This window comes from Schistocerca serialis, chromosome 3 (assembly GCF_023864345.2).
Source record: "Schistocerca serialis cubense isolate TAMUIC-IGC-003099 chromosome 3, iqSchSeri2.2, whole genome shotgun sequence".
NCBI classification, from domain to species: domain Eukaryota; kingdom Metazoa; phylum Arthropoda; class Insecta; order Orthoptera; family Acrididae; genus Schistocerca; species Schistocerca serialis.
The window spans coordinates 133,946,401-133,963,421 of record NC_064640.1 but is presented as its reverse complement, the minus strand read 5'-3'; the positions used below and the strand labels follow the sequence as shown (position 1 = coordinate 133,963,421).

The window sequence follows — 17,021 nt, the reverse complement described above, 5'->3', positions numbered from 1 at the left end:
TCACTTCTTCCAGTCCCAATTTGCAGATTTTGCTCTGACACATTAGTATAGGTTGGCCATCTTCTATCAAGCACAATGTTAGCCCCATTATTCGTCAATATTTTGCACATCAACATGATCTTTCTGTTGTTCATGGTGTCATTTTGCTTCACACAGACTAAGGACATTCGCATGTGGTGATACCAAAAGTGCTTCAAAGACATGTACTTAGCTTGTTGCATCAATGTCATTGGGGCATTGTCGACACAAAACAATTAGCATGCAGACATTGCACATGGTTTGGCACGGATGCGCAAATAAAAAGGATGTGTGAAGGGTGTCAAGCGTATGCGGGACATCAGGCTGCCCCTCGACAACATTTTTTTTTGAGTGGCCCAAAGCAGAGGCACCTTGGTAGTGTGTGCACATTGACTTTGCTGACCTTTATTGGAACACATGCTGGTTAGTATTTGTCAACGCATATAGCAAATTCTCCTTTTTTTTGTTCCCATGTCATCGACAACATCTTGCTCCACTTTGGATGCACTTCAGTTCATATTCTGCATTGAAGGTATGCCTGAATTGCTCATCGCAAACAATGGACCTCAATTTTTCTCTGCAGAATTTGAAGATTTCTGTACAGTGAACGGCATATACCATCAAACCTCAGCACCATTCCACCCAAAATCGAATGGTGACGCTGAATGTTTCATCGCACATTCAAACAGCAAATGGACAAATTTTGCTTGCATCATCCACACGAACAAGCCTAGCATCACTTGTCCACTTATCAATCCCAGCCCTGCAATGGTCCTTTGCCCACAGAACTGCTACACGGGCGACGCCACCAGACACTCTTGCATTTGCTACATCCTCCGCTGTGGTCGGCGCCTACAGACTCCAGTCAGCCAACATATCAGATCAGCCAACCTATGTTTTACAAAATCTATGGCAGTGCGGCATCATTACTAATTCAATTGGTTCGCGTACGTTTCAGATTCAAGGTCCTGATGGACTGTGGATGGCAGAAGCGGCACCTAAATAAAATTTGTCCTTGTCACTTGCAAAGTTCTGCTGCTTCTCGTATGTTCACAGATTCCTGACCTTCCCGGTTGACACAACCAGGAGTGCCATCCATCAGAGTGGGTTCACGAGACACTGTTTCTGGACCTCAAGCTGACGGACATCGATCCAACGCTACCATCCGTCCACCAGCGGATGTCTCACAGCCCCTGCCATGCCACCACCGCTGGGTCAACTCCATGTCAATGCCTACCAAGAGGCCTCCAGTCAAGAAGATGCCATTGTGGATTCATGCCATCAAGAAAGTGCCCTGCCGATGGGAAATGAGACGCACCCTCTGCATTGTTTTTCAGCCGGTGTTCCCTTGCAGTCTCAAGATGGATGTCAGGGTGGGAGCGGTGACTTGGCATAAGCTACTGAGCAGCGACTCGGCATAGGCTACAGCAACGGTCTCCGATACAACACTAGTTCCAGTACCCACGCTCCCCCCTCGCCATTGGTATGGTGCTCGGCTGTACGTGACAACAGTGCTGTTTCATCCAAACAAGACAGAGCCAGAGCAAAAGCACCACAGATGCAAAGATACAAGCTGGTGCCAGCGCCATACAGACTCGCCACTTGCTTGAGTTCCACCAGTACCATGGGCGGCGTTGAGGATGAAGATATTGAATTCGCCTCTGCCAATTGCCGGCCGAGTATAATCTGCCAATGACCACACGACACAGACAGAAGCCTACTCAGAAGATAGAAGAGCAGCACTTGTCCACTTGGTTGTAGATCATCCTCCAGAACTGACTTAGACAGGGAACGTCGTTTAGAGAACTCTTAGAAGTGAACAGACAGTTGTTGTAAATTTCATTTGCTATGTACTGTAAAGTTTACCTATGATTTTTTGCACTTCGCCATTGAGGGCCTTTTTTGTGTTATGTTACAAGCAGTGGCAGACTTTAGTATACAACTAGTCGCAAAGATAAGTAAACCCTTTAACTCATTTGTGCGACTTTGTTACTAATCTGTTGGAGTGTTGTAGAACCTTCATTCACCTATCCTGTTATCTGACCCTGGGGCATAACTATGTAATAGTAGCAGTAGCTATGTAATAGTAGCAGGAAGAAACTGTCTCAGCCATGTACTGCACCAAAAGCTGTATCACGAACTCACAAACTCGGCCTCCACAGCAGTAGCAATGAGGTCTTTACAAAACTGGCGACAAGGGTTTACAAAAGTGCCCATGTGTTGCATTTCTATCCTGTGCACCTGTTGCCTCTCCCTCCCGCATTTCTACCCCCCGCATCTCCTGCCTCTCCACCCAGCATTCCTATCTCACACACCTACTGCCTCATCCAGAGACGTCACTCACCTTTACCCAACCCTCCCTTCCACTCTTTTCTACACTCATTCACTCCACTTAACACAAACCCTCACCCCACTCTAGCAAATGAACTGCAGTGCTGGCATTGGGTGCTCATTTGGCACAATGTAACACACACTCTCTCTCTCTCTCTCTCTCTCTCTCTCTCTCACTCTCTCTCTCTGTGTATGCGGGTACAGGCGAGGGGGGTGGGGGAGGAGTTTCCTTTGTTTTTTTTGTGTGTGCCTGTCAATGACTCAACACTTCTACTATTTGGTGGGCTGTTACCTTCACACTTAAACTGTATATACATGTACTATAACAGAGAGGGTGTTATAGAGTATGCTGCATCACAGTGCATCAGTTGGTAATTAATTTTAGTATCGTTCTGTACCATGCATGCCTTTGTGGCTATTTTAATCATATATTATGTATGCTTCAGTAAGTGCAAGTGGCAGAAATTTTTATCTCTCTGATACTGAAACTCATATGGATGTAGTGGCACAAAGTCAGTTCAGTGTGCACATTCTACAGTACAATAAAAGTGGTTATTCACGCCAGAGTGTATTAAAGCTGTGCCCCATTTCCTTGATCATCTTATTCCTGACTGACCAGTGGGAATCTCACAAGATTGTAGAGTGATAGGGCAATACATTTGAAACTAAAAAATTAGCTGCTAACTTTGAATACCATACATTTAATCTTATGAATCTGAAGACAAATTACGTATGTGGGATTCAGTGCCCATTTTAATACAGTATTGACAAGTTTGCCTAAAACCAAGCAAGTAACTGCCTCATAAAAGCTGCTTCATTCATATTCCATTTAGGAAATTATTGTTGTCATTATGATTTTTTAAAGTCATTGGTAGCAGGTTTATTGGAAATCAAAATAAATCTCATGTAATATTACATATATGCACAGGATGTGAACCCAGTGTCTTACAACTCAAACGTTTAGCTGGCATCATACCTTGCTCTGTTCCAAAGCTGCTAATTTATCTCAAATATTCCGTTTATTAGTTACAAACCAATAGGCCATTCTCAGTTCAGCAGTTAATTTCTTAGGACTATCATACATGAGTGGGCTCAGTGCTTTTCTGATGTTGCCACTTCACAGAATAAAGAACATCAGATGTAGACAAATGTACCACAGGTGAAATCTCTGTGGAATGCTTGAACTTGTGTCTTTATAATATTGTTAGTCTTGATCTTAACTCTCACTACTGACTCATACCTGTAAAGCTGACACATTGTTACAGCAATTACACATCCTGACATACATAGCCTGAAACCATGTATGTCGGTTTAGTCGAGTGTTAGGGAACATTTGGCCAGGTTTGTTCTTTATTACCTCCTTCTTATTCTCAGTTTTATACACTGAGCTCACTACTGTGAAAAATATAACTACTAGTGCAAAACATATTATGCAGAAGACACTGTAAAATATTAACCAGTGATGTGAAGATCTTTTATAGATCTACATGATATTTGTACATACATATGCAACATCTATCCTTTAACTATTCAGCAATTAATGCAGTCACTGGGGAATTTGTTTACCACAGATGCATACCTTATCATTTTCCTTGAAAACTGGTTGGTATGAATTTTTATTTGAGAATGAAGCCTTTCGTGATGGCACTGTTATATAAACATTCTCAATTCAAGGAAAAACCTCAAGCTTTCAACGATTACCCCCATCATATTCATCAAGAGCTACTGACTGTCAAAACTGTTGCTGTGGTGGCCTTATATAGCCCATAGATGGCTTCTGATTTGTGAGTAATTACATAATGCTGTAACACACATGGTGTCAGTGTCTGCACTGATGAAGCCACTGCACCCATAGTAGCATAAACATCACAATGAATATGTCTGCCTCTTCTCCACATCTAGAGCTCGCTTTCATGTACTGCGAAGTTTACATCTGCTGTCAATGTTCAAGTTCTTCTTGCACATTCTTATTTCTACAGCCTCTTTAATTACAGAATCCCAGTATATAGTAGCCTAGGATAAAACTTTTGTTTTGTCAAGCACTATTTTGTGTTTGTTTATGAGGCTGTGCACTACTTGCATGATATGATTATTAAATACTTTGGTTGTTACATCACTGACATATCCCACAGCATGAACTCACTCTCAAACCCTCTCCTATTGATATGAGACTTCACTCATAATGGAGCGTATAATTTTATTTTTTAATGGTTTCTGTGAACTTTAGATGAGTCACATCATCTTAACCTGTCTAGCAACACTTCAGAAACTTACACTCTGCCTGTAAGTGAACTGTTGTGGATGCCAAAACCTCTCAGTTTATTCGTCATTTACTACTTATATATTCAGTTATTCAGAGAGGTTACACACCAACTTGGTTTTCTTCCCTTGCATAATTCCAACAACTGAACATTTAAACTGTTTATTTACAATTTTCTCCTCATGGTGTGTTTAAAGACATGCCCACAAAAATATTATCAAGTGTTATGCCATTTCTGTTAACCTAGACTCTGTTTTGGCAGTATGCTGCACCTGACTATATGACTCTATCACCAAAAATATTCCTTCCGGGAAACCACTCAGAATGTTTAATAAATATTAAAGCACCCAAGTATCACAATGTTTTGGTCTTTTTCATAAGGTGAGCTCAGAAAACGATTAATCTTAAACACATTTTTTTAAAGTATGAACTTTACAATCTGGAGTGTACGATAGATAAAGATTTAATTCTTGACAATAGAACTTATCTTGCCAGGATTCTAATCTCTGTTTAGAGCACAAGATACATAGATCAAATATAAGAAACATAAATATTTCTGATAAACTAGAATGATAGCTATTTCAATGAAACTCACCTTGTTATTGTAATCACATATCCCATTATCACATTTCTTAACAACACAATATGGTGTATCACAATAATCTCCAACAAAACCTTCAGCACACACACATTTGAAAAGTCTGTCAGCTTCTGGATCTGGAATAAAGAGGTTATCAAATTATGCATGTTCATTTTATATATAGACATGGAAGATTACACCACTTGTTAATCAGAAAAAGATGTATCGTTCAAATATGGACTCACCTGTGACTTCTAAGCAAGTAGAACTATTTCTACAGGGCATATCTGCACAAGTTACAAGCTTAATCTCTTTACAGAAAGGTCCTATGTAACCATCTGCACATCTGCACTCAACTGTAGCTATGCCATCTATACAAGTTCCACCATTCAGACAAGGAAATGAAAGGCATTCATCAATATTCTGCTCACACCTGTGGGAAAATGATGGAGATTTTAAATATTCTGAAATAGTCTTTTACCATTCATTTAGCATGTGAGGTAAAGCATCTAAGTTTTGCAATCTAAATGTTTGCAATTAACTCATATAAACTCAAAATGGGACTGACAGGAACCTGAAAAATTCACATTTGCGATAATTGTGAATGTAGAATCAAATTCTAGCACAAATTGAGAAAATATGAAATTACCTGCTAAATATTATTTTATAGCAAACTGTGTCCAGATGAAATATTTTACCAGTGATAGTTTCAGATAGTTTTATTTTCTGCACATAAATAAGAAAAAATAAACAATTTCCAGTGACACACTTGAGAAGTAAAAAAGGGCGTCTGCTCACGAACCGGAGATTACTCACATGAATGCAATGGCATATCAGTTTAGCTGAAGTTTTTCTCTTCAATTGTTGGTAGAGGAGAGGAGGAGGGAGAGGGGGGGGGGGGGGGGCAAAGCAACACATAGCAACCTAGGACTCAGCCTATTGATCTGGCATTTTAGAACAAAGTCATGTACACTATTCAGTGCAGCTCGTATCTGTGGTATCAGCTACGGTAGTATAAAAGCTCATGAAAAGGCTCAACAATAGGTTATTTGGCCTTTTGTATACCACAGATTCAAAAACTCTCATTGGCAGATACCTTAACTGTCAAAATGGAGGAGGGGGATGGGGGGAATCAAATATAATGTCAAGAAACATTTTAAATCAGAGATGCTTTCTGTTCACTGATGAGAAGATGCTGCTGCTTTTCAACAAAAGCAATTATCATTTCAATAGCTGAAACAGTGCTGAAAGAAGAAAACAGTATACAGATCATTTCATTAAAAAAAACTGTTGAAGTTTTTGCAAAAGCAAAACTTTCATTCTAAAAGTTAGAAAATCATGGTTAAGAGCCTGTATTGATGCATTCTTGAACAAATATCTACTCTGTGTGGGGATTCAGTGTGAGAAATATCTGTCAGATTGAAGATAAGAGTATGTCTAATATAATCATAAAATGAGCCCTCACAGCCGGATCACAAATCCTTATGTGTAGAATAGGTGTTTGTTGTACACAACAAAACTACCATATTACTGGCAGACCTCAGGTAGTGAACTAAACTGCAGATAAATTATACTATTAACAGTGAATTTTGCAAGAATTCCAGAATGAGATTTTCACTCTGCAGCAGAGTGTGCACTGATATGAAACTTCCTGACAGATTAAAACTGCGTGCCGGACCGAGACTCGAACTCGGGACCTTGTAGGAGACGAGGTACTGGCAGAATTGAGGCTGTGAGGGTGGGTCATGAGTCATGCTTGAGAAGCTCAGTTGGTAGAGCACTTGCCTGCATAAGGCAAAGATCCCGAGTTCGAGTCTCGGTTCAGCACACAGTTTTAATCTGTCAGGAAGTTTCTTTGCAAGAATTATTCAAATTACAAGTTTACATTAAGAATTCACCTTTTTCTCTGCTCTAGAATACATAACTTTGTGAACATGTATTATACCTTAGTATTTGGTTTATAGTGCCCTGGATTTTTCGTGTAAGTTTCCACAAAAATGACAAATTCAGTACTAAACATTTTTGCAAGTACATTACTTTTTTATATTTCCGTGCATTACTTTTCACAGTCTGCACTGCATTTTGCCATGTATGACCTGTGAAGTAATATACTCTCACAGTGCACAAAAAATGCATATTCCAGATGTAAAATTGGCGCTCTCAAACCTTAGTCTATAAAAATAAATAGTTTAATGTTTTTATGAGTAAAAACATCTGTACTTTCCAGTCACAATTTTTATTTAATTTACTTTATACACAAGGTGTTTCAAGAAATAACTCCTATAGCCATGCATGCCTTCTTACTGTACCTACTGCAGCATTTTACAAGTATGATGCTGCTGTGAATGAGGTGTTTACTCATGGTGGTGACTTTACCGTAATATAAATGGACAAAAAGTTTATTTTTACTTCTGTATCTTGTTCTATAAATTCCAAATATTAGTTCTCATCTTTGGCTTGCATATTTAATGTATTCTTTCATGGGTCTTGTCTTTCTCTCCTAATTCAGGTGTAATGCATTCTTCACAGTTCCACAAAAAGCAAAGCAGCATAAGATTGGTGAAACTGTCTTCCTCAAAATGGCGGTAAACTGCAATGACACGTAACACGATGCCTATTTGTTCCAGTTTATGATTAATCACACATGCAGCTCTCTAAATCTTCACTTATTATATTTACTTCACTTTACTATTTATAGTATCAGTAGGGAAACTTCAAGTATGATTATTGAGACTGGAGTAGAACCTGGGAAAAGTTGACAAGGGGCATCTTTGACTGGCACCTACATGTCAATGTGTGGAAAAATGCCACATGTAAGGCATCGTGGTGCAGTACAGCTGCAAAAATGTAGCCTTTTCCACCAAAGGATTGTTTACGAAACACATTTAACTGCTTAAATTTAGAGGTGTGTATTAATGCCCATATTTTGTTTCCAGGTAGATTTCACCAAGAGGAACAAGAAAGTGCAATACCCTTCTATTCTATGAGCCGCTGTTTATTAAATAAAATTATATTGTGTGTTTAATCATTACATTGCGTCATTAGTGTTATTGTAGTGACAAGGTGCCATTGTTGTTATGCACAAGCAGGCTGAAACTGTAAGCGCAATTTCACACTAGTTACAAAATAAATTAAAATGACATACTACTTGAAACAGTTTACTACAAAATAAGAACAACATTTGATACATACACAGGACAACTACCAGAATGAAACCATCTAATCTCAAATTTTGTTTAAAAGGCATTGGTGTGAAATGTCTAAAAACTTGTAGACACGCTATGTTCATGGTCTCTCTCTCTCTCTCTCTCTCTCTCTCTCTCTCTCTCTCTCTCTCTCTCTCTCTCTCTCTCCTACTTTGATGAAACACGTGGTCCTCAGCGAAGATTCCTTTTGTGAGATTTAAGATTATCACAAATTATCTCAATCAATTTTCTCCTTACAACCACCCAATCTGTTTTATGCTTTTCTATAGCTTCCACTTCTGTTCGTATCCTGTCATATCTTCTGAATTAAGCTCTCATCTTTGATTTATATATTAAGCAACCTATTTAAGAGCCTTAAAGATATTTAATTTGCAGCCTAAAATGTGTTCCAGTTTACAGATCTTACAAAAAATATTAAACATAACACTCAGGAATTACATACTTACCACTCCCCTTCCCAACCAGGCTGACACTTACAACTGTAAGCTGCTATTTCGTCAACACATGTAGAATTATTCTGACATGAATTATTCTTGCAGTCATCAGTATTTTCAGAACAATCCGACCCCTCAAATCCACGCTGACAAGTGCAGTCATAAGATTCATTTTCATCAGTACAGGTGCCATTATTCTGGCAATCAATTTGAAAACATAGCACACAGCCAAGGATGGGAACCATACTGTTTTCTCGAGTTAAATAAAATCTGTCTTTTTCTGTAAAATTTTCTGGAAACGTTTCTTCAAGGTAAGGGACAAGAAGATTTCCAATCCGTATTTCACCCAGGCAACCCTGCAAAAGAAATAATCTTGCAATATAAAAGTTTTCTAGCCTGACACATAAGTCTGAAAAATTCTAGTTCTTCAAAATATGAAGATGAAGTAACAAAAAACTACTTTTATATGCACTCGTGATTAAATGACAAATAAATGGTTTATGTCAATAAAACTGATGAATAGTTCCCCAGACTGCAGTATTATTTGTTTTTATTTTTATTTTATTTATTTATTTATTTATTTATTTTTTATATTTTTTTATATTGAGCAAATAGTACACAAATTACATAATGCACAAATGAACAACTGAATGGTATTCAAACATAATTATTAAATTTGTTACAGCACTACCCCAAATAAGTATCTTCAGTGAGTATAAAGACTATCTGTACAAGCAGTTGTGTTTCACTTATTTTATTGCAAAGTATCTTCAGTAGCCTGTAATACCTATTTTGTATCTTACTACACATAATTTACGTACACCTTGTATACAGGATATCTGATTAAACAGTTCTGGACATGTTTCTTGATTAAAGGGTTTTGTCTTTTGTTAGGTTAAAACCAATGTTTATGATGTCGTGTGTTTCTTACATCACAAATGTGTTGCATTGAAGCTGTGTTTGGACCCGTAAAAGCCAGGATGTCCAATTCTTGACAAATACATGCACGTTTAACTATATATACTTCATGTTTTCACATGTGAGTTTTAAAAAATGTGTATTTATCTGGGGTAACTGTGTGTGTGTGTGTGTGTGTGTGTGTGTGTGTGTGTGTGTGTGTGAGTGTGTGTGTGTGTGTGTGTGTGTGTGTTAATCATTAAGATATTATTTACTTCTGCTGAAGGGACTTCACTGTCTTCAGTGAGTGACTGAAGAGTTCACAGAAAAGTTAACCAACTGATTGGATGGTATACCTCGTACCTGCTGTTCCACATTTTATTTAGAGCTATTGTTTATTTTTCATAATTCTTACTGTTAATGAGCTTTTATAGGCATATCAGGTTACTATTTTGAACAGAAATGTCAGCTAGACAGCTATAGCCATAGTTAGAGCCTCAGAAATTTCCAGGTTCATACGCAAGGGTAGTAATTGCTTCAATATTACTGGTCTCTAACACTGAGTGGCAAGTTATTGCACAAACTGTACAAAAAATAAATAAATAAAAAATTATGCCGCAACTCCAAGATAGCTCTTCAGTAATTATATATTGATTACAACACTAAGCTTCCTAATTACATACACACAGAATCAGGCAATGCCTGGGAGCTATCTTTTACACATGTAGACACTTGCATTTCAACAAGGCAATTACAGTAAATCCCCCCCCCCCCTTCCACCATTTTACTTAACTGTCTCACTGATTGCCTTTGTGGCTGAGTGTCAGGATATTTGATTACTGCAAGCAACCAGGTTTGGTCGTCAGAATCACCAGGGATTTTGCCTTGGGAGGACTGTAACAGGGTTATTTCAGCCTTCTGAGAGCAACTGAGGATTTATTTGAAGCAGAAATAGTAGTTTCTAAAGTTAACATCAATGGCCAGGAGAGTGCCGGGCTGACTATATATCCCAATCCTGTCTTTTGATAACAACAGACTAATACCCTACACTTGTTAACAACATACTGAGTGACACTTTTTCAGCAAATAAAGCATGGTTGTACAACTAACAGAAATGTTATGCTGTAGTACCTTAAAAAAACTTCCATGATTTCCTGGATGATCCACAGAAGGCATGTGCAGAGAATCAATGGCATTGGTATCTAAAGGATTAACTGTTATGGGCTCAACAGTAATGTCATCCATTTTGTAAAACCAACTGTTTCTCAAATTTCCACTATCTATGCCTCCTCCAATTACAAACTTAGCCTTTAAAAGCAGGTTATGCCAGAGTGATAATGAAAAATTTGTAGATAAACGTGACTCCTCTTGTGAACTATCTGTATTGCCATAGATTCCTTCATCACTCATTCGAATTGAAATGGTAGTCCAATTTCCATCTGGTGCACTCTTCCATAATGTATTTCTTTGAGGAGGAATATTTGCTCCAAGTTTCCATGACACAGTAATTACATCTTTGTATACATAAACTGAGAAGTAACTTTCATCTTCAGTCGAGATATATAAAATATTTCCACCTGAAAAAGAAAAAAAAATATTAACAAAAAAATGGGTGTTTGCATTCTGACAGCAGAATAACACACCTTTTAGAATCTAATTAAAAGTGAAGAACATCAGGGGTACTGTAAGAAATAGAATTATACTGGTTATTTCACTGAATTTATGATGACTATAGTGCAAGTCTGAATAAAATCATAGATAAGTGCTCTACAAAGGACTGACACTTAAAAAACAATATTTCACAATGGAACTTCTTTCTTTGGTAAAGTATCAATGGGCCATCTACTCTAAGGCAATATATACATGCCCACTTCATTTGCATCAGAATCCCTGTTTATACAGTAAAGTTTTGATCAGCCAAATATGTTATTCCTCAATTACACTACTAAACAGGCTTAATGTTTGGAGGATGCTGCTGTACTAACAGTGCATCTTATTTATTTTATGTGGAATTCTGTTTTTTACCTAGTCCTGAACAAAGTTGTTTTCATATTAGAATAAAAATCTGTTATCAAAACATTTATTTCCTAGGACATAACTGTGATGGCGGTAACAATCATGTCACCCAATAAGGTCCAATTAATTTCCGCTAAAACTTCACAGCTGGAGCCACAGTCAATGCACAAAACTATTCACTAATGTTTTGCCTCCATCTGCGAGGCACATTTACTGTAATTATACACTGACAACTGAAGAGAATCTCAGGGCTTCCTCAAGTTATAGGGGCGTTATGAGCTGTACAGAGGGTACCACAATTTGTTACGTGATGAACAATGCATACGACTGCCTCCTACAGATAATGTCAATCTCAATTATAAGTAATAAGTCATCAGAACTCTTCTCTATATGCTATCCATATATTATTTCATTTAATCTTTAATTGGTACCATATAGCTTGAACAGACTTGTTATTCGCAACAAGTTTTGAGAGTAAATGAACCAGACTTCAAAATGCGGTTGGAAGAAATGAGAAATGAAGTTTTTGGTGACAGTGGCATTGATCCATATTACACTATTGGCCATTAAAATTGCTACACCAAGAAGAAATGCAGATGTTAAACGGGTATTCATTGGACAAATATATTATACTAGAACTGCCATATGATAACATTTTCACACAATTTGGGTGCATAGATCCTGAGAAATCAGTACCCAGAACAACCACCTCTGGCCATAATAACGGCCTCGATACGCCTGGGCATTGAGTCAAACAGAGCTTGGGTGGCATGTACAGGTGTAGCCGCCCATGAAGCTTCAACACGATACCACAGTTCATCAAGAGTAGTGACTGGCATATTGTGACGAGCCAGTTGCTCGGCCACCATTGACCAGATGTTTTCAATTGGTGAGAGATCTGGAGAATGTGCTGGCCAGGGCAGCAGTCGAACATATTCTGTATCCAGAAAGGCCCATACAGGACCTGCAACATGCGGTCATGCATTATCCTGCCGAAATGTAGGGTTTCGCAGGGATCGAATGAAGGGTAGAGCCATGGTCGTAACACATCTGAAACGTAACGTCCACTGTTCTAAGTGCCGTCAATGCGAACAAGAGGTGACCGAGACGTGTAACCAATGGCACCCCATACCATCATGCCGGGTGATACACCAGTATGGCGATGACAAATACATGCTTCCAATGTGCGTTCACCGCAATGTCGCCAAACACGGATGCGACTATCATGATGCTGTAAACAGAACCTTGATTCATCCAAAAAAGTGACGTTTCGCCATTCGTGCACCCAGGTTCGTCGTTGAGTACACCATCGCAGGCCCTCCTGCCTGTGATGCAGCGTCAAGGGTAACTGCAGCCATGGTCTCCGAGCTGATAGTCCATGCTGCTGCAAACATCGTCGAACTGTTCGTGCAGATGGTTTTTGTCTTGTAAACGTCCCCATCTGTTGACTCAGGGATCGAGACGTGGCTGCACAATACGTTACAGCCATGCAGATAAGATGCCTGTCATCTCAACTGCTAGTGATACGAGGCCGTTGGGATCCAGCACGACGTTCCGTATTACCCTCCTGAATCCACCAATTCCATATTTTGCTAACAGTCATTGGATCTCGACCAACGCGAGCAGCAATGTCGTGATATGATAAACCACAATCGCGGTAGGCTACAATCCGACCTTTATCAAAGTCGGATATGTGATGGTACGCATTTCTCCTCCTTACATGAGGCATCACAACAATGTTTCACCAGGCAACGCCGGTCAACTGCTGTCTGTGTATGAGAAATCGGTTGGAAACTTTCCTCATGGCACGTTGTAGGTGTCGCCACTGGTGCCAACCTTCTGTGAATGCTCTGAAAAGCTAATCATTTGCATATCACAGCATCTTCTTCCTGTAGGTTAAATTTCGCATCTGTAGCAATTTTAATGGCCAGTAGTGGACAAGACAGACAGTGATGACAAGACAGACAGTGATGACAATTCAGATTCAAAACATGAAGTGCATGATAATGGAACGAAGGACATACGAAGATGACCTAAGTATAAAACAATTTTATACCCACAATTTCTTTTTTTATGGCAGAGGAACCTGCCCCAGATAGAGAAAACGGCAACTACCATCTACTGTCGAAACATGACTACATAACATTGTGTTGTAGATTCCTGCTCTGTGACTTAGGATTAACGCATTGGGTAGGAATCCAGGTACTGGACACATATAGGATCTACTTTTTACTCAAGACATTTTAGATGACAGTCTACAGTGGCCAAACAATAAAACTGATAAAACAAAAGTGCTCTCAAAAGAACCTATCTTTTGTACATGATAATGATGTTCTTGACCTGAAAGACTTTACAGGCTTACTTGTGTTCACAGTCACCTCCAAATCAGACAATGAGTCCATAGGTAATGTTTTCTCAGTAGGTGAAAGCTGGTGTAACATTTTTTTGCAATATTATACAAAAAGGTTCTTATTTATAGTGACACCTCTCTTATTTAAGAACCCAGGTGACAGGGAATAATGGAAAAAGAAAAAAGAAGATATGACTGTTGCAATGTCAAACATTTTTTGCAGATTTATTGGAAGCAGTGGAGAGCAACAGAAATCTTAAGATTATTCTGGGAGACTTCAATGCCAAAGTGGGACAAGAAGAGATGTATAGACCTACAATTGGGAAGGAGTGTTTACATGCAAAAACAAATGAAAATGGCCTGCTGTTAATCAGTTTTGCATTAAGTCAGAATCTCGTGGTGAGCTCAACATCTTTCCCCCGCAAACAGATCCACAAAAGCACCTGGATTTCCCCAAATGGTAGGAGCATCAATCAGATAGCTCATCTGCTGATAGATGAGAGGCACAAAAAGTGATTGATGGATGTGAGATCGTACAAAGGAGCAGATGCCACTTCGTAGTCATCATATTATGGCTACAGCTGTGCTACAAAATGGAAAACAATGACCAAGAGACAGTTTGATATTTAGAAGCTTAAGGATCCAGAGATATGCCAGCAGTATAACATTAAAGTGCGTAACAAGTCTGAAGTATTAGCAACAAACCACGCTGTTAAGAAGTGATGGGAAGAAATAAGGACCTCTGTAACTGAAGCAGCTGAAGAAATTCTAGGAGAGAAAAAGCTAACAACTAAGAAGATATGGTTCAATGAAATGTGAACAAGCTCTATGAAAGCCAGGAAGAGAGCACGAGCTGGACAGATAATGTGCGGAAAAACAGGAAGCACTCAAGACTGTAAGAAGAGAAACAAAGAGGATTCTGAAAACAGAAAAAAGAAAGTTCATGAACAATATGATTGATGAAATCAAAAAGGCAAATACAACATCACACAGTAGGAAAATGTTTCAGATGTTGAAACATGTGAGGAATGGTCACAGTAATGAAGCTTTAGTTATTAATGAATGGATGGAAATATGCTGACAGACAAGAAAAAAATTCTGAATAGGTGGAGAGAATATTTCGAAGAGTTTTAAATGCTGAAGATCCAGGGAGTGTCTTTCCACAGGAGAATAATAAAGAGGAGAAGACGCAACCATTCAAGTGACTCTACAAGATGTAGAAAGAGCAATGTGAAAATTAAAGAAAAATAAGGCACCAGGAGATGATAGGATAATGGCAGAGATGTTGAAGGCAGGAGGAGAAACACTTCAGAAAGAGCTACACAATTTCATAAAAGAAATACAGGAAAAAGAGGAAATCCCAAAAGTATGAAAATCAGCTGTCATTATCCCACTGCATAAAAAGAACAGCAATAGAAATTATAACAAATACAGAGGCATTTCTCTCCTAAGTGTACCTTATAAAGTTCTATCTTTAATAACACTTGAAAAACTTAAGCCAATTGCAAAAGATATTGTGGGGCAGTACCAGGCAGTCTTTCAGGAAGGACGATCGACCACTGATCAAATTTTCACAATGAGGCAAATCTGGGAAAAGTGCTGGGAATTCAACCAACCATTTCTGGTGACGTCCATGGACTTCTAAAAGGCTTATGACAGTATCCACAGATTAAGTATGTACAACATCCTGAGAGACCTTGGTATACTAAGCAAGTTAATAAATATGGTCAAGGTGTGCACAGCGTAGACAAAAGCCAAAGTCAAATACCAAGGGGAGCTGTGCAAGAAATTCCATATCAGAATGGGTGTGAGACAAGGTAATGTTATTTCACCACTGTTATTTAATCTCGACCTAGAGAAAGTAATCCGTGAAATGAAAAGAGAAAACACAGGGGTGACACTAAATGGTAGGACAGATTTATTGGGTTATGCAGACATTCCATTAGAACTACTGACAGCCTTGGGAGAGCCAGTCCTGACAAAACTCTACCATCTGCTTAGCAAGATGTACGAGACAGGCAAAATAGCATCAGACTGCAAGAAGAATATAATAATTCCAATCCCAAAGAAAGCAGGTGTTGACAGATGTGAAAATTACCGAACTATCAGTTTAATAAGCCACAGCGGCAAAATACTAATGCGAATTCTTTACAGATGAATGGAAAAACTAGTAGAAGCCGACCTCGGTGAAGATCATTTTGGATTCCGTAGAAATATTGGAACACGTGAGGCAATACTGACCCTACGACTTATCTTAGAAGCTAGATTAAGAAAAGGCAAACCTACATTTCTAGCATTTGTAGACTTAGAGAAATCTTTTGACAATGTTGACTGGAATACTCTCTTTCAAATTATGATGGTGGCAGGGGTAAAATACAGGGAGTGAAAGGCTATTTACAATTTGTACAGAAACCAGATGGCAGTTATAAGATTCGAGGGGCATGAAAGGGAAGCAGGTGGTTGGGAAGGAAGTGAGACAGGGTTGTAGCCTATCACCGATGTTATTCAATCTGTATATTGAGGAAGCAGTACAGGAAACAAACGAAAAATTCGGAGTAGGTATTAAAATCCATGGAGAAGAAATAAAAACTTTGAGGTTCACCGATGACATTGTAATTCTGTCAGAGACAGCAAAGGACTTGGAAGAGCAGTTGAACAGAATGGACAGTGTCTTGAAAGGAGGATATAAGATGAACATCAACAAAAACAAAACGAGGATAATGGAATGTAGTTCAATTAAGTCGGGTGATGCTGAGGGAATTAGATTAGGAAATGAGACACTTACAGTAGTAAAGGAGTTTTGCTATTTGGGGAGCAAAATAACTGATGATTGTCAAAGTACAGAGGGTATAAAATGTAGACTGGCAATGGCAAGGACAGCATTTCTGAAGAAGAGAAATTCGTTAACATCGAGTATAGATTTAAGTGT

At 38.7% G+C, this 17,021-nt stretch overlaps 1 protein-coding gene across 1 annotated transcript in view; it reads right to left on the bottom strand.

The window, feature by feature from the left end:
• LOC126469832 (protein crumbs) overlaps positions 1 to 17,021 on the bottom strand; it is a 346,090-nt gene that overhangs the window by 57,370 nt on the left and 271,699 nt on the right. The window contains exons 25-28 of the mRNA XM_050097122.1: positions 10,858 to 11,303; positions 8,842 to 9,185; positions 5,435 to 5,622; positions 5,205 to 5,326 (exon numbers count right to left, since the gene is read on the bottom strand). Coding sequence (XP_049953079.1) covers positions 5,205 to 5,326; positions 5,435 to 5,622; positions 8,842 to 9,185; positions 10,858 to 11,303 — 1,100 coding nt within the window. The remainder of the gene's footprint in view (positions 1 to 5,204; positions 5,327 to 5,434; positions 5,623 to 8,841; positions 9,186 to 10,857; positions 11,304 to 17,021) is intronic.